Source organism: Mya arenaria, chromosome 12 (assembly GCF_026914265.1).
Source record: "Mya arenaria isolate MELC-2E11 chromosome 12, ASM2691426v1".
In the NCBI taxonomy this organism is placed as follows: domain Eukaryota; kingdom Metazoa; phylum Mollusca; class Bivalvia; order Myida; family Myidae; genus Mya; species Mya arenaria.
Genome location: NC_069133.1, coordinates 40,943,344 through 40,968,302, shown reverse-complemented (window position 1 = coordinate 40,968,302; position 24,959 = coordinate 40,943,344). Strand labels below are relative to the sequence as shown.

General features: G+C 33.5%; 1 protein-coding gene across 2 annotated transcripts in view; it reads left to right on the top strand.

The window, feature by feature from the left end:
• Positions 1-511: 511 nt before the first annotated feature.
• The window catches only part of LOC128210405 (uncharacterized), a 119,817-nt gene continuing 95,369 nt past the window's right edge, over positions 512-24,959 (top strand). Inside the window, exons 1-8 of one of the 2 annotated variants that reach the window (XM_052914753.1) lie at positions 512-609; positions 5,153-5,259; positions 9,713-9,834; positions 12,258-12,360; positions 16,316-16,434; positions 18,843-18,993; positions 20,935-21,075; positions 22,077-24,097. In XM_052914753.1, coding sequence (XP_052770713.1) covers positions 583-609; positions 5,153-5,259; positions 9,713-9,834; positions 12,258-12,360; positions 16,316-16,434; positions 18,843-18,993; positions 20,935-21,028 — 723 coding nt within the window. In that variant the 5' untranslated portion in view covers positions 512-582 and the 3' untranslated portion in view covers positions 21,029-21,075; positions 22,077-24,097. Of the gene's footprint in view, positions 610-5,152; positions 5,260-9,712; positions 9,835-12,257; positions 12,361-16,315; positions 16,435-18,842; positions 18,994-20,934; positions 21,076-22,076; positions 24,098-24,959 lie in introns of those variants that run through there. The other variant, XM_052914752.1, reaches the window with a different exon arrangement.

Here is a 24,959-nt window from a genome sequence, read left to right as displayed (position 1 = left end):
TTGGTCCAAATCAATGCATACACTGATATATACCAATTCAAAATGTATACATGTGTAACCATATAATTTTCTAAAGGTATTTAAATTTATATGATATAGTATGTGCACGAAGTGAACCTTATTTTAGTTTTCACCGGATCTTTGCTATGGCTCCTGACTTTTCAATAATATGAATAAATTATTAAAGTATTTTATACATAATATTAGATCAGATTAAAACTTTTGGTAATTTTATCCGTCTTTCGGTAATTTTATCCGTCTTTCGGTAAAAAATCGTATTTCGGCAAGTCCAGTATCCACAACCCACGAGATAGACTAGTACCCTTATTCTCTTTTCTTCAACTGACGAGCCCCTGCTGATCCGGATTGGCGCATACCTGTCGTTAGATTTTTACCAAAAAGTAACGTAGGGTACCAGTCTATTGAAATAAGAGATGCAACAAAGAAGAAAACGATCGTATTTAATATGTTAATGTTCATGATGGGTATGTTTTAATTATACTGGTAAAGAATTGAAACAGAAGGGAGTCGAAAACTCAAGAAGGTTTATTGACAGTTAAGAGTTTGTAAATATAAATAATAATGTTGTGGATTTTACATGGATCGAAGGTAAGCCACATACATTGGTTAGAGAACGTACCGCTACCTTTTGGGGGGTCATATACCGGGTGATAATTATGTAGTTTTATACATCGCCTGAGTTTTTTGTATTTGATGTGGTCTGGTTAATATTGTCCATAAGTAAGCAAATTTATTTGAAGATGAGAACTTCGCTGTTTAAAAAACTTCTTTTTCCAATTTTTATATATAACTTTACTATATTATACTTTGAAAGCCCTAAACTATAGATCTAAGTTAGTTTATAATAAAATGATTTTAGCGACACTTTCGACCTATTCCAAAGGAATGTTTCAAATATATGCCTAATTTCAATTGCTGTTTATTGATCTAACATTTCCATAAGAATAATGCTATTATTTGAATCATAATTCATAATCGTTTTCATAATCAAACAACTAATAAGTTAATTTTAACTGATGCCTTAAATCGTCTTTCGGTTGGCGAAGGGAGACAACTATTTCACTGACATATTGTCTTTATTCAAATTGACCAATAAGTAAATATTTTCATTAACCTTTTCATTTTTATGAGTATGTTTTAGTTATATGAATGTTATGAGGTCATTATTAATTGGAATAATTGATATATATATATATATATATTATTTTATTTTTTTCAAACAATATCAAAGGACTGAAGGGCCATATTTTATTGACCAAGCTATGTGACGATCACTAGTTCTGGCCTCCATATGTTTAATGTTGATATTTATTTTTTGATGTTTACTACATTAAAGTTATGGCGTTACCCCCATACCGAAGTCAACCAGAATCAACTAATTATGATGATGCAATCACATGACCATGATTGGCCGGTATTAAACGCAGTCAACAAAGAGATACCAGTACAGTAGAGTTACGCAGTTAATATAGACAGAGAAGGATTTTAAGAAACGCATTAACATACACACAGAAGGCCATGGAAAAATAACGTATAATAAGAAGGATTTCTTAAAACATATTTGTTCAAGTGCATGTTGAACTTCTAAGTTAAAAAGACAACAACAACAGAATATTGTAGACTACTGGTAGTGTTTTTTGTTCAATAAAAGTATATCACGTGTAATTTTATTATAAGTTTTATCAAGAAATGCATATTTTGGTATTTTTAAACGTACGTCTATTGTTACGCGCAAATATTTTTAATGAATAAAACATGATACAATATTCACAACTTAACAAATGAATCAATGAATTAAGAAAAAGTTTATAAATACATTTATTTTCTGGTGCTAATGGTTGAAATGTTATAACATCCTATTATAGTAAATATGCGTGCGTAAATAAATAAATGCATGATTATAACAATTGTCTTGTGCATTGTTCAATACAAAAAATGCATCTTCGAAACAAATTCCTATCAGTCTCTCTTACCTGGTTAGGAAAGAAAATATATTTTGCCAGAATGTAAAGTGTTTTTTTTAGTTTTAGGCATTCAAATTTATTCAGTGATGGCCCATGGCAGAAGCATGACTTAAAGAACGTACATCTTAGTTCACTATATTTTGGGCATATAAGAAGTAAACAAAATCACACATTTCACAAACTGCAAATGGTAAGAAAAGCATCTTTGATTTGAAATGAAATGCCGTCTGATTTTATAATGATATAATAAGGTAATCAAGGCGGTGGATCAGGAAAAAGCAATAATAATATTCTTATCCATTTAAAAACAAAGTAGCAAGCGTAGCAAAACAAAACATTGTGCTTTAATATCATGCAGGCGACTAGCGTGATAAAGTATCAAATTCAGTTGACCAGTCATCGAAATTAGACTTTTGGATGAACAAGTCCGAACTCTTATATTATTGCTTGGCATCAATTTATTTAACAAGCCCTGCTGTATTAAATTCAAAATTTGAGCAAGCCCGGAAGACATTTTTCTAGTGCAGGGCTACAGGCTTGTGCTAATTTCGACCACTGGTTGACTCATAAAATAATAATATGAAATACGACTATTAGCAAGATGAACATAACAGTTAGCGAAATGCTTATAAAATATATGGTTACTGAAAGAAGATAAAGCATGTACATAAATGATGATGATAATATAATGATTACCGAAAAAGACATCAAGTAAATGTAGTACAGTGGAAACTCACTAAACCGGACAAGGTCCGGACTGGGCAAAATTTCCGGTTTAGTGAGGATTCCGGTTTAGTGAGGATTTGATGTACGGAGTAAGTTTACTCAAAATATTAACTGAGTTAACCTTTAAAGGGAAGCTGACGTTTAGACGGAGGTTTTGTGGAGATCCGGTTTAGTGAGTTTCCACTGTACTACATTTACCAGCTCTACATAGAAATTATGTCAATAATATATACTTCAAAAGTATAATGTGTGAGAATGATTGTCAAAAAGCTTATCAACACAAGCAAATTCATATCTATTGTATTTAAACACTGCGATCACACCTGGCAATATAACCTAGTACATGTATTTAAAAGATGAGTAGTTCTGCTATATTTAGTAATGTTCAAGTATATCTTATATCGTTCATATTCAAACATATTTTGCTATAACATCTGCCCCTCAAAACCTGGTTCATTAGTTGTTGTTTTTAGCTCGACTATTTGAAGAATAAGGAGCGCTATACTACTCGCCCCAGCGTCGGCGTCCTGTTAAAGATTAAGGGCAAGTTGGGATTTTCACTTTTAATTCCAATACCCTTCATTCAATGGACTTACCGGTAATACTTCACACAGTTGTTCAGGGCCATCACATGATGAGGTAAGATAACTCCATAGTATCCTTTACACAGATTATGGCCTCTGATTGACTATGGAACTTAGGTTAAAGTTTTAGGGCAGGTTGGGATATCTATTAAAAACTTCTATACCCTTTATTCAATTGACTTAATACTTCACATAATTGTTCAGGACCATCACCCAATGTGATTACATAACTCCATATTATCCTTAATACAAGTTATAACCCCTGATTGACTTAGGTTAAAGTTTTAGGGCAAGTTAAAGTTAAGGGCAAGTTGAGATTGTAATAAAAAAAAACTTCTATACCTTTCATTCAATGCACTTAATAAAATTCAAAATTATTTACGACCATCTTACAACAAGAAACATAACTCCATTATGACCTAAATACAAATTATGGCCCTTGATTTATTTGATTTTTTTATACTTTTTTTTATTTCTTTTGAAAGGCATATTTGTATATTCTTAACCACATTTTCACAATGGGCAATCAAGTTATTTGAATGACTTGCGTCATTGTTCGGGCGAGCTGGTGGGAGGGCAGCATCAAAGTCACCTTATGTATCGAATACTTTTAGTTAGGTTTGACATAAAGAGACCAAACTTGGTAATATTACATCGTTATAGTATCCACTTCTAAGTCAAAGCGGCGTAGTCGAGCGCGCTGTTTGATAGTATGTAATGTCTACCTGTTTTCACATGATGAGCGTCATTAAGTTAAAAACATTATTAAAATATTAACTGCGTAACTCTATCTCTTTGTTGACTGCGTTTAATCCTGCGCCGACCATGGATTCTATTTTTAGCATCGGCTTAACATTGTTTATTTAGTTGAAACCAATTGCAGTAACTTGAGTAAGGTTGAAAATACCTTTTGATAAGTAAAACCAAGTAAATTATTCCAAATTTAATATCGGTTATATTGCTAATTATTGGAAATAAAAAAATAACAGCAAAATAAACACTACATTTGTGAGGTCAAATGTAGGTCAGGTGGGTATTTTCTGAGGATATAGTTATTTTGTCTGTACAAATGCATACAAGTGAAATAACAGCGTGACATAAAAATGTCATGAATTCTGGTTGGGTTTGGATATGGCGTTCTCTTCAGCGAACACGTCCCAAAAGGTAAGTTATAACGTGTTCGCTCACGATCATCTGTGCTCTTCATTGTTTCGTAATTGGCGTTTTCAGAGGTGAGTCTGCATTTCGTCTGATTATGTTAAAATTGTATCAAGAACTGGCATAAAAGTTACATTTTTCTTGTAGCTAAGGCCAAAAAAAATATATCTGTGTTTCCGGTAACCCGATCGACCCTTTTTTCCTCGCCGACCCTTATCTTTTCTAAAACATAAAAGTAAAAAAACAATATCCTCATTATTTTCGTTGTTTGTCTGTCTCTGTCCCCCCCCCCCAAAAAAAAAAAATCAAACCTTTATTCTTGATTATGTATTACCGAGACGCTTTGTCAACAGGAAATCAAAATGGCGGAGTTCGGCGAACCCTGTAAGATATCTTGTAACTGGCAAACGCATGTGTATGGTCCAAGCACGTGGTTGATTACAGGAGACTTATTTTACTGTCTTTATAATGATAACATATTTTAAAAAAAACTTAAAAGTATATATCGAGTTTTTGCTTTTCTTAATAACAAGCCACAAACATTTGACATACATTTGCCCAACATATTGCTCAGTTCCCGAGTATGGTGTTTATTTTTTTGTAAATTTTACATAAAAATAACAAACTTACAGCGATAATTCTATCTAAATCAAGGTGTATTTTGCTTCCTAGCCTCGTTTGATTCACACTATATTTCAGGAAACAATACAGGGGGTATGTCTACTGTGTCTGTGTGTGGGGATCATGAGTCTGATCTTCCACCATAAAGAGGTGCCAAAGTTCTGTGCAAAGGCAAAGAAATGCACGTATGTTTTTGACAAAATGTGTTCTTGTATGTAGTTTGATTGACACATAAATAAGTGCTTAAAGTGTTGCTGATTTTGTGCATTTTACAACAAAAATGATACAGGTACTTATTACACAATAGTAGTCTTAATGGTTGATGTTTGATCTGCAATAAGATGTTATAAAACTAATGCCAGAAGGGTATGCCAACACAAAGTCACATCTGTTTTCCATAGTTGACCACTGGACATTTCCTGACTTCTTAACTCAAATTAAACGATTTATGACACCAGTAAGCAGTTGAATACATGTATCTTAAATGGAATAATCTAAGCAAAATGCACTTATGATTGTAATTGATATTATAATTTCACATTTAGTGCATTTATCTGCATGTATTGTATCCTAACATCACACATCTGCAAAGAATAAATGCAGAGCTTCCAAGTAATAATATGTCAGCTTATAACTTGGCCCAGTTTCTCAAAGCATCTGAAGTCCATTAAAACTGGATCAAGCTCAGCCCACTGTTTTAAGCCGGATTTTTCATCGAAAAATTAACGGGTTATAGAATGGTGAAAACCGGGCGGGCAAGTGGGCAGGCAAGCGGGTGGGTGGGTGGTTGGGCGGGCGGGCGTTCGTTCGTTAACAATTTTGCGTTAAACTTTTCATTTTATGTAATAAAATCAAGAGCTTTTATCCAATGGTTATCAAACTTGGTCAGACTATTTGTCGGGATGTTATCTTGGATATATATGAATATGGGTCATCTCGGGTCAAAAATTAGGTCCTAGGTCAAATATTTGGAAGAAATATTTCACGGTAATAAATTCAACAATTTTTATCAAATCTTAATGAAACATGGTCAGAATGCTTGTCTGCAGTATATCTTGCATATTTTTAATATGGGTCAACCCGGATCAAAATATAGGTCACTAGGTCAAATCTTAGGAAAAATATTTCCACGTCATAAATTCAACATTTTTTCATATCTTGATAAAACTTGGTCAGAATATTTGTCTGCATAACATCTTGCTTATTTTTTTATATCGGTCATCCCAGGTCAAATTCTAGGTCACTAGGTCAAATCTTATGAAAATCTTTCCACGTCATAAATTCAACAGTTTTGTCAAATCTTTATGAAACTTGGTCAGAATATTTGTCTGCATAATATCTAATATAAAGTTCTGGGTCATCCCCAGTCAAAATCTAGGTCACAAGGTCAAATCTTAGGAGAAAGAATTCCAAAGTCATAAAAATTCATTATTTTTTGTCAAATCCTGATGAAACTTGGTCAGAATATTTGTCTATATGTTGTCTTAAACATTTGTGAATATGGGTCACCTCAGATCAAAAAAATAGGTCACTAGGTCAAATCTTAGGAGAAAGAACTCCACAGTCATAAAAATTCATTAATTTTTGTCAAATCCTGATGAAACTTGGTCAGAATATTTGTCTATATGTTGTCTTAAACATTTGTAATAAGGTCACCTCAGATCACAAACTAGGTCACTAGGTCAAATCTTAGGAAATATTTTTCCCGATGTCATAAAAAAATGAAATCTTAGATGATAAAGTGTGTCAACTAAGGTCAAAAACTAGGTCTCTGGGACAGATCTTATTGGAAAAGCTGATGTACTGATGAGATGTTCATTTTTCCTCACACAAATGGAATAGTTTCTGTTGATCAGGTTATTTGTACGAACGATATCTTCGATAAGTATAAATATGGGTCTTTTTGGTTAAAAATACTAGGTCACTAGCTCAAATCTTAGGTTTGCAAAATTGCATCGTCAAATAAAAAAATCCGGCTTTAATGCGGCGTTGCCGCATTGGCGTCTTGTTTATTTTGTATAAATTGTGTAATATTCTCTTTTTAAAGAGTGTTGAGGTTTTTAAGGAAACGAAATTTAAGTTAATTAGATAAAATACCTTTTTTTAATAAACTCATATTTAAGTAAGTAATTTTGCTAAATTAGATGCTGTAAATCATTGTGTATAGGATGATATCGTATATAGGACGCAGGCCAAAAAAACACGAGAAGATTCAAGAAAAAAGATTCCACTAATACTGTATATTGGACGCAATGAAAAAATGTCAATATTTGCTATATTTGTTTTGACGAATTTTATTGACTCGTGAAAATGGCAAAGATTATTAAAAAGTACAGAACATGTACATAAATGATAAAATATATTGAAACAACAATGATACAAAAGACAAAAATAGTTAATTGCAATACTGTATAAGGTAATCAATAAACAACAATTTAAATCTGTTATCCCATTGTCGTTCTCCACGAATTAAGCCCTCAAACTATTTGTTGTCAACGTGAATTGTTTAAGGAACAGCCTTTTATTAGTCCCCTACCGGTTTCACCGAAGGGGACTTAAGGTTTACCCTCCGTTTGTCCGTCCGTCAGTCCTTTCGTCCGTCCACAAAAATCTCGGTCCTGCGATAACTTAAAAAGTAGGTTAATGAAACTTAGTATGTGGAAAGAGGGCAATAAGGAGATTATGCATGTTTTTTTGTCAGACAAAGAAATGCAGAGTTATTGCCCTTCACTTATTAAAAATATAGTCCATTTGGTCCTGTGTTAACTCAAAAAGTATCAAAGCCAGGTTCATGAAACTCAGTACAGAGGGCAATACGTCAAAAGTGGACATGGGTGATCTGGTAGGTTTTACGGCTAAAACTGTTGCATTTTGATGGATAAAGTTTACTGTTAGTGCCATTAGTTCACTATCACATGGGATGGGGCGACTTAAACAACTTTGATTTATTGGTTGGATTTTTTTTTTTATTATTGACTTTTGTATATATTATTACATCAGTAAATATTATACACATAATACTGTTGAACTAGTTACATGTTATTAATATCCATGTATATATATATTTTACAAAGAAACATATACATGTTATGTTAACAATATTTAATGCTGTTGAGGAGAGTGTTAGATAGAGATTAAAGGTAGGTTAATTATAGAAAGAAGGGAGAAAAAGAGAAAGAAAGTCCGGTTCCGGATGAAAACTGAACAAAAATTATCGCAGTCAGCTTTGTACGTCAACTGCTATGTTCATTCATGTATATACTTTTTTTATAATAGATAGAGGCAGAGGGTATGTTTTGCAAAGAAAAAACTTGAGTTTTATGTGGTTATTCCAAGACCAGTCGATTCCATTTTCTATTTTGTATGTTCAGTTTGTTTTTAGTTAAGGCTATATGTGCTTCCATTTCTTTTCTTTCTTTAAAGAATTTAATAAAATATTCGTATTTAAGTTAAAATTGGTTCACCTTACACTTGGAGATATAGTATTTTCTGCTAATATAATGAAGTTAGTTATTACGGAATAATCTGTTTTGGGCTCTACACCAAATGATATTGTTTTATAATCAATTAGTTCTGGGATATTATTTTTACTGATTAGTTTTTTGATATTTGACCAAAAAACTTGACTATGATGGCACTCCCAGAACAAGTGCTTTATTGTTTCGATAATTATTCATGTTACACATATCACAAAGGGTAGATTGGACTAACCCACAATTGAAAAGATATGTGTTTGTTGGCACTAATCTATTGATATACTTATATTGAAACGCTCTAAGTTTTGTGTATATAGTACATTTAATGGGATTTAAATATATCGATTTCCAGTCGAGGTCTTAAAATATATTATTCCATTTATTTTGAGGTTTATTTATCACTCCTTTAATGGTTTGTTTCATATAATGTTCATATACATATTTGTTTGTTTTTTATTCCTAGTATTTTGTCAATCAATTTGACTTTTGGACTCATGTTTGTACAGTTGCTTTTTAACGCACGTTTCCATTTATCTGGTATGCTTGAAATAAGTGAATGATATTTTACAAAATCTGTGTTCGGTATATTATACATTATTTTAAGTTCTTCAAATGTGTAAAATTGTTTTGTCGTGTTATTAAATAAATGGTGTATATTGGTAGGATTTGTTAAAGTATTCATGGAGATTCTCTTGAGACACGCTCATCCTTTTCACAAGGCTTTAAACTGGTAGGGGACATTATGAGCTGCAATTCATACACTCCGTGAAATATGAAGATTGTAAAAATAGTCAATCAAATTAAAAATCTATGCAAATTGTCTAAAGATCTCCTAGGTTGTCCAGTTAGCGCAGTGGTTAGCGCACTCGCTTCTCACAAAGGCGACCCGGGTTCGATTCCCGGCCTGGGCGCATTATTGTTTGGTTAGTGGTCACCAAGCCGGACAAGTGGGTTTTCTCCGGGTTCTCCGGTTTCCCCCACAACACAAGATCACACTCTCGCGCAACATCGTGTAAACAAGAGTGACTATCATAGCTTCCTTCACAATCGTTGTAAAATATATAATGTTTAAAGTAAATATTTCCTGGTAACCCTTGTAATGTGGTTGTTTTGTTGGCACACATGTGAATTATTTTTGGTTCTTTTAATATGTTCCTTATAGTCCATGTGTGCATCAAAGCTGTGCAGACAAAGACAAATTCTACAGGGACATGTTTAGAATAATGTGTTGTGGGTCAGAAGCTGCTAATAAAACACAAGAGTGTAGACAACTCTGTGAAAACTGTAAGTTGATAACTTGGATTATTTCTATGTAAAATAGTTAGAACCTAAAATGTAATATCTCTACTTGCTATAGTAAAATCTTCACATTCTCCTGTAAAATCTTCACTTGTTAAAAAAGAAAATTATGTGCTACAGTAGAATTTTCATTAGTTTCAATAAAATTTTCACTTGCTCTAGTAAAATCAGCACTAGCTCCCAAAACATCATTACTTGCTTCATTAAAATCTTCACTTGTTCAAGTAAATCGATACTTTCTCCTAAAACATCATCACTTGCTTCATTAAAATCTTCAATTGTTCAAGTAAATCTGCACTTGCTCCAAAAACATCTTAACCTGCTTCATTAAAATCTTTACTTTTTTAAGTAAATCTGCACTTCCTCCAAAAATATGATCACTTGCTTTATTACAATCTTTACTTGCTTGGTAATTTTTTTCGCCGCTTCAGTAGAATCTTCACTTACTACAGTAATTCTTCACTTTCTCAAGTTAAACCTGCTTCAGTAGAATCTTCACTTACTTCAGTAGAATCTTCACTTACTTCAGTAGAGTCTTCACTTGCTACAGTAGAATCTTCACTTGATCCAGTTAAATCTGCTTCAGTAGATTCCTCACTTGCTTCAGTAGAATGTTCACTTGCTCCAGTATAATATTCACTTGCTTCAGTAAAATCTTCACTTGCTACAGTAGAATCGTCACTTGCTCCAGTTAAATCTGCTACAGTAGAATCTTCACTTGATTCAGTTAAATCTGCTTCAGTAGAATCTTCACTTGCTTCAGTAGAATCCTCACTTGCTTCAGTAGAATCTTCACTTGCTACAGTAGAATCTTCACTTGATCCAGTTAAATCTGCACTTGATCAAGTTAAATCTGCTTCAGTAGAATCTTCACTTGCTTCAGTAGAATCTTCACTTGATCCAGTTAAATCTGCTTCAGTAGAATATTCACTTGCTTCAGTAGAATCTTCACTTGATCCAGTTAAATCTGCACTTGATCAAGTTAAATCTGCTTCAGTAGAATCTTCACTTGCTTCAGTGGAATCTTCACTTGATCCAGTTAAATCTGCTTCAGTAGTATTTTCACTTGCTACTGTAGAATATTCACTTGCTTCAGTAGAATCTTCACTTGCTACAGTAGAATCTTCACTTGCTCCAGTACAATCTTCACTTGATCCAGTTAAAGCTGCTTCAGTAGAATCTTCACTTGCTTCAGTTAAATCTGCTACAGTAGAATCTTCATTTGTTTCAGTAGAATCTTCACTTGCTACAGTGGAATCTTCACTTGATCCAGTTAAATCTGCTACAGTAGAATCTGCACTTGCTCCAGTTAAATCTGCTTCAGTAGAATCTGCACTTGTTACAGTAGAATCTGCACTTGATCCAGTTAAATCTGCTACAGTAGAATCTGCAGTTACTTCAGTAGAATCTGCACTTGATCCAGTTAAATCTGCTACAGTAGAATCTGCACTTGCTCCAGTTAAATCTGCTTCAGTAGAATCTTCACTTGCTACAGTGGAATCTTCACTTGATCTAGTTAAATCTGCTACAGTAGAATCTGCACTTGCTCCAATTAAATCTGCATCAGTAGAATCTGCACTTGCCACAGTAGAATCTGCACTTGCTCCAGGTAAATCTGCTACAGTAGAATCTGCACTTACTTCAGTAGAATCTGCACTTGATCCAGTTAAATCTGCTACAGTAGAATCTGCACTTGGTCCAGTTAAATCTGCTTCAGTAGAATCTGCACTTGCTACAGTAGAATCTGCACTTGGTCCAGTTAAATCTGCTACAGTAGAATCTGCACTTACTTCAGTAAAATCTGCACTTGATCCAGTTAAATCTGCTACAGTAGAATCTGCACTTGGTCCAGTTAAATCTGCTTCAGTAGAATCTTCACTTGCTTCAGTAGAATCACTTGTTACAGTAGAATATTCACTTGCTTTAGTAGAATCTGCACTGTCTCCAGTTAAATCTGCTTCAGTAGAATCTTCACTTGCTTCAGTAGAATCACTTGCTACAGTAGAATCTTCACTTGCTTAAGTAGAATCTTCACTTGCTCCAGTTAAATCTGCTACAGTAGAATCTGCACTTGCTCCAGTTAAATCTGCTACAGTAGAATCTTCACTTGCTTCAGTAGAATCACTTGCTACATGTACAGTAAAATCATCACTAAGTCTTGCTCCAGTTAAAGCTGGTTCAGTAGAATGTTCAGGTGCTTCTGTAGAATCTTCACTTGCCACAGTACAATTTTCGTTTTCTCCAGTAAAATCTTCACTTGCTTCAGTTAGATATTCATGGCTGCTATTCTCTATTTTGTTTGAAAAGCTATTTAATTTATTACTACTATTTTATGGGCTGAAAACTGTTTTGAAATAAGAATAAGACAGTAGAATGGTAATTTATTTTTAAGGTCCATTTTTTTACAGCCAGTCGAATAAATGCAGTAAGGTACAACTCTAAAACAAACAAAAGTGAAGATTTGTGCCCTGCCAATGAAATCCTAAAAGAATGTGAAAAAGGCTATTGCAGGTAAGTTTTCGTATCCCAATTGTTTTCAGACAATAAGTTATTAATGTTAGTAATATTAATATTTTACATTACTGTTAAGCTTAAGCCCCCCCCCCCTCTGATTTAAAGATTGTAATATATATAAAATTAATTTATAATTCTGATAGAGTTTCTGCAGCGTTTGTTACAAGGATCGTAATTGTTCGTCGACTATAATGGCAAAAAGAGGTCAGACAATAAAATCATTGTTTTGGTCACAAAAAGTGGGTCTTACACTTTGAATGTATTGTACATGGAAAAAGGTTCACCATTGTTGCCATATGTGACTAAAGGCGACAACAGTTTTCATACGCACTCAGTGGTCATTCTCTGACATTAATCTAGTGTGTCACTATTGATATCCTATAGCATAAGGGCACGACTAGGTTATTTAATTCAGAATTTTATGGCTTTCCTGGATTAACAATGACAATCTTTAATGATAATCTTCATACAAAAGTTACCACATAAGTTATTGCCCTCAGGGATCGATGTCCCCTGGCAGTTGGGGATGTGTGAAATACAATTTTTACATTTTTTACTTTTTTTTGACAGACAGACAGTTTATTGACTTGCACATAGTACATCGTCACAACACATAAATTTTATAATACAATTTGTCAACGCGTATGAGCAATGATAATAAACAGCTATAAATACACATTACAACATACAAATGTGTAGAAAAAAAGCACACAAAAAAGTGTCACGTAACAGAATAGAATGTGACGTAATACGTTATATTTAAGATATAATTAAGATTTAATTAAATGGATATGTGTCTACATACTGTATGTTTAGTAATGTAGGGCATATTTGATTGACATTTGAATATGAAAATGGTTGACAGCCGACCTGGTACAAATGTACAAAATGGTCATGTTAATTACAAAAACGTGTATTGCTTGCCTTGTCTAAGCCAACTGTCACTTTTACATCCAAAATCATTTCTCTTATACTAATTTGTGGTCTGAATATGACAGCTTTACAACCCAAGGAATACACGTTTTTGTAATTAACATGACCATTTTGTACATTTGTACCAGGTCGGCTGTCAACCATTTTCATATTCAAATGTCAATCAAATATGCCCTACATTACTAAACATACTGTATGTAGGACGAATGTTACGTAACAGAATAGAATGTGACGTAATACGTTATATTTCAGATATAATTAAGATTTAATTAAATGGATATGTGTCTACATACTGTATGTTTAGTAATGTAGGGCATATTTGATTGACATTTGAATATGAAAATGGTTGACAGCCGACCTGGTACAAATGTACAAAATGGTCATGTTAATTACAAAAGCGTGTATTCCTTGGGTTGTAAAGCTGTCATATTCAGACCACAAATTAGTATAAGAGAAATGATTTTGGATGTAAAAGTGACAGTTGGCTTAGACAAGGCAAGCAACGCGGCCTTGGGTCCTTAATGGACGGCAGTTAGGATGCGAGATTACCTTAAATGTCATGCTGTATTATATACTGATTATTATACTTAGAAAGAACGTGGAACAATAAAGACTTAGAACACTTGAACAGTTGTTGGTTGGTTACTGAACGAACTATCACGAAAGTTAAGTGAGCGTTGGCGTTACGTGACAAAAGACGAACAAAAAAATCAATAAATAATAAATGAGAAGGTGAACATGGCTTATAAATGTAATTAAGTATTGACATTTAGTAATCTTGATCTTATTTTAAGAGATTCTTTAACAAAGTTACATAGTTTTATAAGTTCCGTTCTGTTAGTTGAATGTATTAACTGGATATATTTAATTACTGACGGCTTTACAAAATAGTATTTCTTCATATATTTCCTTCTAAGAGCATCAAAATAAGAACAGATGCATACAAAGTGAAATTCATCTTCGATATTCAAAGAATTACAGCATTGACAATATCTTTCAGCTCTAGGTATGTTATTTCTGGCATATCTACCAGTTTGAATACGAAGTGGATGAACAGATAGACGTAATCGGCTTAAGTAAAATCTTAAACTTCCTGGTAAAATATCTAAGTAAGTTTCGTATGCTAAACATGATTTAACTGTTCTATATATATCCAATACGCTACTATTTTTAACTGTTCTGAACCAATCTTGTTTAAAAGTATCGTATAATCTGCACTTGAAAGCTTCAATGAATACATTTACATCAATATTTAGAACATTATCAAAGACGTGGCTAGAGCCAAAATCATCTAACATTTTTTTAACATTATAAACCCAATTGCGACAACCTTTAGTGCAATAATACACAGCTCGATTATATACTGTTTTGATAATAATATTGTCAGTGGTAACAATCTTGAACCAATATTTTAATATATGTATGTATCTATGCAAATACAAAGGGTATCTGCCTAATTCCCCATATACACATGCATTGCAAGTATTAGTTCTAACTCTCAATAACCTTTTACAAAATTTTAAGTGAATTCTCTCTATTTCTTTAGATTTAGTAAATCCAAGACCTCTGCTGAGTAATTTAAGATGGAGCCAACAAAGGCGTCAAAAAGTTGAGACATAATTCTGGGTTTAAAATCAAAATCATTACACTTGTGAAATAAAAAAATTCATTGCCTTAAGGGCTTTTCCAATCAAATGTTCCTGGTTCAAACTAAAATTACCAGTATAATTAAATACAACACCTAAATAATTAAAATCGTTAACCACTTGTATATCCTGACCATTATAAGTCCATCGTTCGTTAGGCAAAACCCCGCCTCTTTTTCGAAAAACCATAATTTTTGTTTTATCAGTATTTACCTTTAATCTCCATGCATTACAATAACTTCAAAACTTATTTAATTGTATTTGAATATCTTCAGGAGATTTGCCTACAATGGCCATGTCAACAGCAAATAATAACAATATTAAAATAATATCGTCTAAGTGCAGACCAGAGTTAACATCATTCTGTAAATACAACTGTAGATCTTCTACAAATAAAGAAAATAATAAAGAAGACATAACCTCTCCCTGGCGCAAGCCAACAGCGTAAGAAAAGAAATCAGAATAAGAAGACATTGATTTTATACAAGATTTGACTTTTTGATACATGTCGCGAACAATTCTAAGTATTTTCCCTTGTATTCCACATTTGTACATCTTTAACCATAGTGCATTTCTATAAATAGTATCAAAACACTTCATCATATCGACAAAAATAACATATAATCTTTTTTTCTCAAACAGATAATTCTGAATTAATGAATAAAGTATGAAAATAGCATCAGTTGTAGATCGCCCTTTTCGAAATCCGAATTGAGCATCCGAAATAATGTTATGTTCGTCACATAATTTATCTATACGTTTATTAATAACAGAGGTAAATATTTTTGATAAACAACTAACTGATGTTATTCCCCTATAGTTATTAACATTTACTTTTGTAGCCGTTATGGACCGAAATTGAAAAAATAAATAAACAATTTCGGACTGATTTTTAAGCCATTTTTCTGATACTATAATCAGTCAGGCAAGGTAAAAATTATTTTAGACCGGCAAATTGTCAGTTTTTAGAAAGCCTGCTGTTAAGTAAAGATTCTTACCTGTATACATGTGATTATGTTTGCCACGTACCGGTGTTTGTAAAGAAATTAAAAAGAAACATATTTGTATATATTATCATTTAAAGGACACTCGCACATACTGTGTCAAAATTGCAAATGAATTATGATTTCCTAATTCCTGATGCCCCAATTTCACAACAACCTTTTAAGTCCCTTATAACAGGATCAAGCTAAGAACGCTACATGTATCTTTATGTTAGTATAATTTGTGACAGATTTTCATTTTGAAGAGTTTTGAGACTTTTAAAGATAATTATCTGCATGGTTATCACCATAAGTAATTTGGGTAAATTAAATTAGATATGCAAAATTTTCATGCTGAATATGTTTTAATCGGGGCTTGAATTTTTTCAGCAATTGTACGGAGACAATGTGTAGCCATTTTGTCCACAGTCAGATCTTCTTACAACAGTGTCTTCCATATCTCAAGTACCAACTTTTTTCAGAGGAATGCAAGAATCTGGCTAATCAAAGTAAGAACTGTACTAATTAAATTTTAATATTGAAGTATTAGTTCAGCTTTCAAGCTTCAAAATTGTTTACTATAACATACACATGTATAACATACATAAATTTTGAGTGATAAACCTTTAACTTCTTAATAAATTTAGCATTTATGGAAAATATTAATTACTGATAACAAGATCGTAACCATGTATTTAATAGCTGAAAACGCAAAAATATTATATGACTGGTGAATGCTTAAAGATTGTGCAATTATCAACTACAGTGTGTGTATACCACGTGAAGATTACGTCATATACTAGTATGCTACATGAGAAGACAACTTTTTGCTTAAAATGAAGACTTAGATCAAATATAACTTTTCTATTACTACACCAATTTTAATGAAACAAAGGGCAGTCTATGTCACTTAAAGAGCCATGAGTTTAATAAGGTAATTAGTTTCATCAAACAAACCTGTTTCCAAAATAATGTTTTGACAGTGCTCCGTCAGACGGTCGTATTGTGAAAAGGTTTGTCGATGTGTTTTAAACTAAACTCTCAATCAAACTCTGGTAAAAGACCGATGGCCGTGCTCCGTAAGCGGTCTAGACTGCGCTATGTTTCAATTAGCACTGATGCCAATTAGCGGTACATCTCCTACACAATTATTTTGTTTACCATTTAGAGACATTCCTCCAAGCAATGCACGTTGAACGACTGGTACCAGCAGTATCTTGTTAATGGGCATATTTTTGTAATGATCATCTCAGTTTATTTGTGGATATCTTAAGGAATAATAAGGAATTATAAATATTAATGAGGTATTGACAATATTACAGTATGAAGAACTGTCATTCAGAAAAAATATTAAGTAGAGTGAACTACTCAACCTGCCTGGTAATTAATTAAGCAGCTGACAAAGCCACAGCATGGAATTACTTTAAACGAGCAGCCGACAGCAAGTCGTGTAATTGTACTCTGTGTGGTGTCGAGTGAGCATATAATAGTGGCACTACAAGCAGAAAATTGTTCAATATTACGTATTGCTAGTTATTCGTATTGTGCTTTTTGTTATTATTTGAATAGGTGTTCTTTGTATGTTAAAGTTTAATGTATGCTATTAAATGTTTTTATTCATTTTTCTGTTAAAGTACATAATAACACAATGATTGACTTATTTAAAGATGGAATTTACCAATAAAATAAATACCCACGCACATGGTACATTAACGATACTTACATGAACTTGTATGCCCGAAAACCAAAACAAGTTTTCCATGTAATCGAGTACTCGATGGAAAGATTGTCCGAGTACTGGAGTATCAATTTTACTTCTCGTTGCCATCCCTCATCCTTATAATAATATATAACAAAGATTACATGAATACAAAAATGGATGGAGGGATTTATATACTTAGATTAAATTGTCTATTTTAGATTTTACAACATCATCAACAAAGTCATTGAATGAAATGACAAATTAAACTAAGGATCCACCTGACAAAGCTCTTATCAATTTAGGTAAAAATCTTTACAGCTTTTATTGTTAAAGTAGAAAATCTGCCATTGTGATATTTTAAGCTCGCCCTTCGAGGAACATATCTGTCCATCGGTAGATCAAACCTTGTTAGATTGAGAATGCTTGGGCCTAAGGTCCACAATCTTTGTAGGGAGGTTTGTCATGACCAGCAGATGAACCTATTGACTTTGAGGTATGTAGGTCAAAAGTCATGTTCACACTGACCTTGAAAACATAAAGTTTGATTGATAACTAGATTATGCTTAGGCCTGCGTTCTTCAAACTTTGTAGGGTTGTTGGTCACAGTGATGTTGAACAAAAAAACCTTGTTCTCAAACTTTCTATAAACATATTGGTTACCACTTCAAATAACCTTTAAGCAAGTATCTGTATATATACCAGTATGTTTAACTTGCATTGCCAATACTTTTTGTCCATTCAACTTATTCCCTGAATGCATACAATGTTGAAGTAATTTAGCAATCGTCAAGTGACTGTGACAACATTCGATTTTAGAAATTCATGATTACACCCATCGGATTAAGACAACCATCTGCTTTGTTTCGCTACGATGAACACTCGATATCTTCTAATTGGCAAACGCTTTTCAGCAGTCCAAACACATAGTTTATCACAGGAGACACATTTTACTGCCTTTATAATGAAAATATTTTGGAAAAATATCACATTTTTTCCATGTCAGAAATAAAACTTGCTTTTTCCTCGCATTTCCATTTTATTTATCGTAACATTAATTTATCCGCAATCATCAATGGATAATTATATCTCCTTATTAAACATGTTAAAGTCCCATCAACTGCAATCCAAACAAACACCTGCGAAAATCTTGTAAAAAAAGTTCATAATTACTTAAACAGCTATGATTGTCTGCAATATGAGTCTATGTTTTTGCAGCAGGCACAACAAATACCACAGTGTCGACTGGAGATGATGTAAAGTCTGAAACTACAACACCTGCAAACCCAGCAACAACCCAGTATTTCACCACCATTGTTTTGATTATACTGGTACTGATTGTGATTGCTGTTGCCGCTGGAGTTTGCTGGTAAGTTGAGCACATGTACCGTAGCTATTTATTCATTTATGAATACCCAGTATATGTTAAATGGCATGAAAAAGCTGTGTATTACTTGAAAATATCTGTTTGAGTTTGTTGAAATTCCTGTTTGCAAAGCTGCAAATAAATATCACCATTTAAGGAGTCAGTGATTTTTATGCCCCCGAAGGTGGGCATATTTAAATCGCACCGTCCGTCCGTCTGTCCGTGTGTTTGGCTCAATAACTCGTGTCCGGGCTGTACCTTTCTCTTGTATGGACAGATTTTAAAATTACTTGCCACATGTGTTTGACATACCAAGACGACGTGTCGCATGCAATTCCCGTGTCCCTACCTCTAAGTTCAAGGTCACACTTGGTGTTTATTCACAATGGAGTGCTGCATATATAAGGACATAGAGTATAGGTTGTTGTATCCGGACTGTAACTTTTTCTTGTATGGACAGATTTTAAAATAACTTGCCACATGTGTTTGACATACTAAGACGACGTTTCACGCGCAAGACCCATGTCTCTACCTCTAAGTTGAAAGATACACTTAGTCTTAGGTGTTTATTCACAATGGAATGCTGAATATGAGGACTTAAGAGTGTTGGTTGTCAAGTATGGGTGGTATTTTTTATGTTTAGAGGCAATTCAGAGGCAGTTTAAAATAACATATGTATTTGACACGTTAAGATCAAATTTTCAAGTACTGACCTTGTTCATAGGTCAATGTCACCTTCGGGGACATTTGTCACATACTGTGACAGCTCTTTTTTAGTGCAATTTACTGCCTTATGAAGGCTGTTCCCCCTCGCGAAAAAATGTCCATTTCCCCCAAATTTGATAATGCAGATTACATTTATGAATAAAAATGCAATGAATTCTTGAAAAATAAACAAAATCTTGACAAGACTATCTCTTTCACAGCATAATGTATGCATAAAAGAGTGAAACATGTAAATTTGTCATTATATTAGCTATTTGGGCCGGCTTTGTATTTTTCCCAAAAAACTACTTTTTTTCCCAATTTGAAAGGGACAATTCCAAAAAAAAACTGGGAGTAATGTTATGTTTGTTTGATGAAAATGCAGTACTGTAATTTGTTGACAACTGAGATTTGTCTCTCATTAGAATGAAGACAGACATATTGCTTGTGGCATGGTTGTTCGTCTGTCTTGTTCTGCGTGTTTATCCAAAGTATATTAAGCAGTGATGAAGTTTTTCCTGAAATGTTAAGCAGGGTGTGAAGATGTGCACATGGGGTTTTGTGTGTAGCTCCACCCAGTAAATGCAAAGTTATGGCCCTTGTTATGAACTAGAGTCACAAAATGTTGCAGGAATGTTAACCAGCATATGAAGTTACAGGGGAGTTTTGTGTGTTGTTTTGCCCAATAAGTACAGAGTTATGGCCCTTAACTTTTGAAAAGATGGCATGTAGAGCATACAATCTTGTGTATCTCCAAAAGTATGTGTGACAGATTGATGAAACATTACAGAAATAATAACCAGCATGTGGAGTTTTAATGCACCTGGCATATAGCGTTTGGCTGCCTTTGGTAAAAGTAGAGTTATAGCCATTGAGTTTCATATAAAACATTGAATTTTGTGTCACCCCTTTCTTAATAAGTATAAATTAGTATAAATTAGCTTATGAACTCAGTGTTGTCGTTTTTGATGCTGTGTGCAATCAAAATGGATTGTTTGCCATAACAAGATAAACAAATATTAAAGCTATGATGAAGAAAATTGTTTCACAATTACTATTGAATAGTAAGTGATGCAAGTCCCAACTCTCTGGTCTTCATACTAGTTGATTTATGCCATTTGGTCAAATGAGAAAGAAAAAGAGCATTGTGATAGGATGAGACAATTTTCTCAAACGTATTTGCCATTCTATGAAATGTTATTGTACTAACAAAAATGTACATTGCTATATGTTTTTCAGTTGTAGGAGAACTTGTTGCACAAAGAGTGAAAACCATTCCACTGTAGTTTATAAAGTTGATGACCCCAAAAAGGTCGAACTGATCAAGTACTGATCCTCTCCAAAATGCGCCTGAAGATACAAAGTCAACTGATAATAAAGGTAAATTTGTTTACCTCTTATATTGGCCCCAATTTTTCGAAATATCTGCAGTTCCTTATAACAGAATCAGGTAAGGCTCACTATTTTGGTTTTGGTATAAAATGTGTTTGTTTTTTTTCCTTTTGAGATATACAAAAGAAATTAATATAAAGATAATCATGATGAACTATGTTTTGTTTATAAAATTAAGTTTAAGCAAGTTTTTTGACTGAATAATATACCAGTAAACTTAAACCAGTTAATAAGTTTTAAGATATTTTAAAGCTGCACTCTCACAGATTTACCGTTTTGACAACTTTTTATTTCCTTGTCTTGGAATGAGCCAAATTTTGCGTTAATGTCTGAAAACCGTTGATAAGACAGCTGATAAGAGATCAGATCGCAGCTTTTAATATTTACAATTCAAAATTGATGTTTTATGGCTAAAAGCTTTACTAACGCTTTTAGATTTTTTTTTTGGCTGTTTTCCAAACAGTTGGGGTGTGTTCTATTGTGATTTATCTAATCAGAGTGAATCGAAAGTATTAAGCCAAAATCAGCAGATTTTGAGAGCAAAAATGAAAAAGTTGTCAAATAGGTAAATCTGTGAGAATGCAGCATTAAGAAATTGGGGCTTGAGTCTCAAGTTGGCTTGAAAACTGTAGCGGGAATTTTTTTTGGATATTTTTATAATCGATATTGGTTATACTCCAAAAGCCAAAAAAGTATCTTTTATCCCCATGTTTTGAATAATTTTAAATTTCATAGAGTATAGGTCATTTTCCCAAAATAAAGAATAAAAAACCTGCATAGGAGTTTAATTGTCGAACACCAGCGCACTTGCTGTTGCAACAATATTATCGCTAGAACTAATCTTACAGCTGTCTTTGCAATGTTATTGAAATAAATAAATAAACTATTTTAATTTGAACTTTAACAACTTTAATCATATTTGATACAATCCAAGTTTTTTTTTATCAGGTATAATATTTTTTTATAATATTTTATCTTGTTTCTTTTAGAAGATGACCTCAGCGAGATTGTCATCGAGAATCTTAATGGAGATGAAGACATCATCAGCATGTCAGATAAACCGGCTGAACCAAATCTTCAATGTCTATAGGGATACATGTTTGCAATTGTCAATGGGGATGTGTATACGGATAAATTTTAGTTATGAAAAAAAAGAAGATTTGTTAATGATATCAACTCTTATTCAACTTTGCTTAAAATTACCATCAACTCATGTTTACAATTACCATTAAGCTTTTATCTCATTTTCTCATTTAAGTTATGAAGTTTCTATTTTACAATTGATACCGGTATATAATGTCACCATTTGATAACTGTTTGCCAGTATGTGGTTTGATAATCAAATCAAAAGCAATACTATGCTCATGAATAGTGTTGTTTGGTTTCCATGTTGAATGTATTGTCTTTATTGATTGATTATGTTGTTTGTTTCATAAAAATGGAACATTGTTAAAGGGGCTGTACTCCGTATGCAGGCCTTCCAGCGTTCCTACTTTTTCCTTCTTTTTCCTACTTTTCCTACTTTTTTTTAACAGCTTCCTACTTTTTCCTACTTTTTCTAAAAACTACTATTCCTACTTTTTTGAAAATAAAGTCCGCATAAAAAATTAAAGTTTGATCATTGTGCTAGTTTTATTTGCAGAAAATGAACAAAACATGTCAAACTGGCTGGTTTCTTTTGTTGATAGGTGTGGCAACATGTTCCACTTTGACATGCATCATCTTTCATAATAAAGGCTTAGGGATGATGACCACACAGTTCAGTAACAGAAACCGAACAAGCATCATTCACTAAAATATTCAATGTGGTATATAAAATGGTATGATTTTGCATTGAAAACATCTCCTCTCGGTAAGTTAATAGCTATTAATATTCCTTCTTTTCCTGCTTTTTTGTAAAAAAAATATTCCTACTTTTCTGTCCAAAAACCTCCTACTTTGTTCCTACTTTTTTTATAAATGGCTGCTGGAAGGCCTGCGTATGATGAAAAAGCAATTTTTTTTTAAAAATGTGGAAAACTGACATAAACTTGATGTAGGTGTGTACAATGCATTGCAACTTACTAACTAAAGTACCACGAAGTGCTCAAGGTGAGCTATTGTGATCGCCCTGTGTCCGTCGTCAACAATTTGACTGTTAACACTCGAGAGGTCACAATTTGGGCACTATCCTAATGAAACTTGGTCAGAATGTTACCCTCAATAAAATCTTGGATGAGTTTGATATTGGGTCATCTGGGGTTAAAAACTAGGTCACCAGATCAAATTAAAGGAAAAGCTTGTTAACACTATAGAGGTCACATTTATGACTGTATCTTCAGGAAACTTGGTCAGAATGTTAATATTAATAATCTCTCGGTCAAGTTCGATTCTGGGTTATGTGTGGTCAAAAACTAGGTCACCAGGTCAAATTGAAGGAAAGTCTTGTTAACACTCTAGAGGTCTCATTTATGACTGGATCTTCATGAAAGTTGGTCAGAATGTTTATATTAATAATCTTAAAGTCAAGGCTTAATAAGCTTCATAATGCTTCATTATTATTTAACTTAATTTATTGATTTTATGTTACTTTTGGTAGTCTCACATCTCCAATCGTAACAACTCGGCCATCTCCGGCAAGCTTCGAGATAGACCTCGTAAATAGTAGTAAGGATATACGAAAGTGCGATGCGGCTACCGGCGATTAACACCGTTTTCAATCCGCGTAAAGAAGGCCCATTGTAACAACAAGGAAATGGATTGTGTTAAATTAAATATGCTTGTTTAAGAGAAAACATTTATTGTAACCTCAAACAATGTTCGTTTTATGAATATTTAGATGTTTCCTTATACATGAAGCACTCTAGAAAAAGCATGAGCACACAGAAAATGTACTTGACAGTAATTGAAATGATCATACGGTTCATGGCATGCATGAATCATTACACCGGATTAAATGCATGCATGGACTAAATGTCAGCATTTTCTCAACAGCAATACGATTACCCTATGAAATGTAAGTTTTAAGTCATACTTTGCTTGTGTTATTTTTCACACCATGCTTTGCCATTCTAACAACATTACTATTCTGTAAAATCATTGATTGCATTGTGGAGAGTTTTGTGGGTTGTGGGTGGGTGTGAGCTTGGGACCCAGTCAGCTTTACCAGCTGATAGCCATACATGCCTTACTTCAGCATTATTGGGTTTGGGCTGCAAAGTGAATGTTTTTGTCTAAACAGTTCTGTGGCCAGTGTGGGGTTGGGGTGGGGCGGTGACTAGCCACACAGTAAGCTCAATGGTAGTACCATACAACGGTCATGTGGCTATGCACCAGTCAATTGTAAACGTCCGGGGAATAGCGGGGACTTTGACTTTCAGTACAGCCAACCCCGGCTAAAATCCCCGCCATGCGCGGATGATAAAATGGTAAAACCCCTGCAAAATGCCCCCACGCCCCACGGACTCTAGATAAGGCCCATTCCCCTCTATATTTTAAGCAAAGACAAAACCACCGCATTCACCCAGCTCTGCAGGGCCACCTGATAGGTAAAAACACGGCCCATTTCCTCGCTTAACCCCAGTATACCCCTGGAACTGGGGTCGGGGGGGGTACAATTGATTTGTGCACTAAGTTGACAGAACTTGTCTTCAAATAGTATTTGTTCACGGCAGGTCATGCTTCACTTTACCTCCTAGGCTTTGGAGAAGCCCACTCATTAAAAGTTTCTTTACACATTACATTTGTCTTAATCAATAATTATAAGTCTCAATATCTTTGAGTAAATTGTCATTTTTTATTAAAAACAACAACACCAAAACAGTAACTGATAAGATACTCAATTTATTTTTTTGAACAAATATTAAGCCTTGTTACTAAGCTTTTCAGCAATG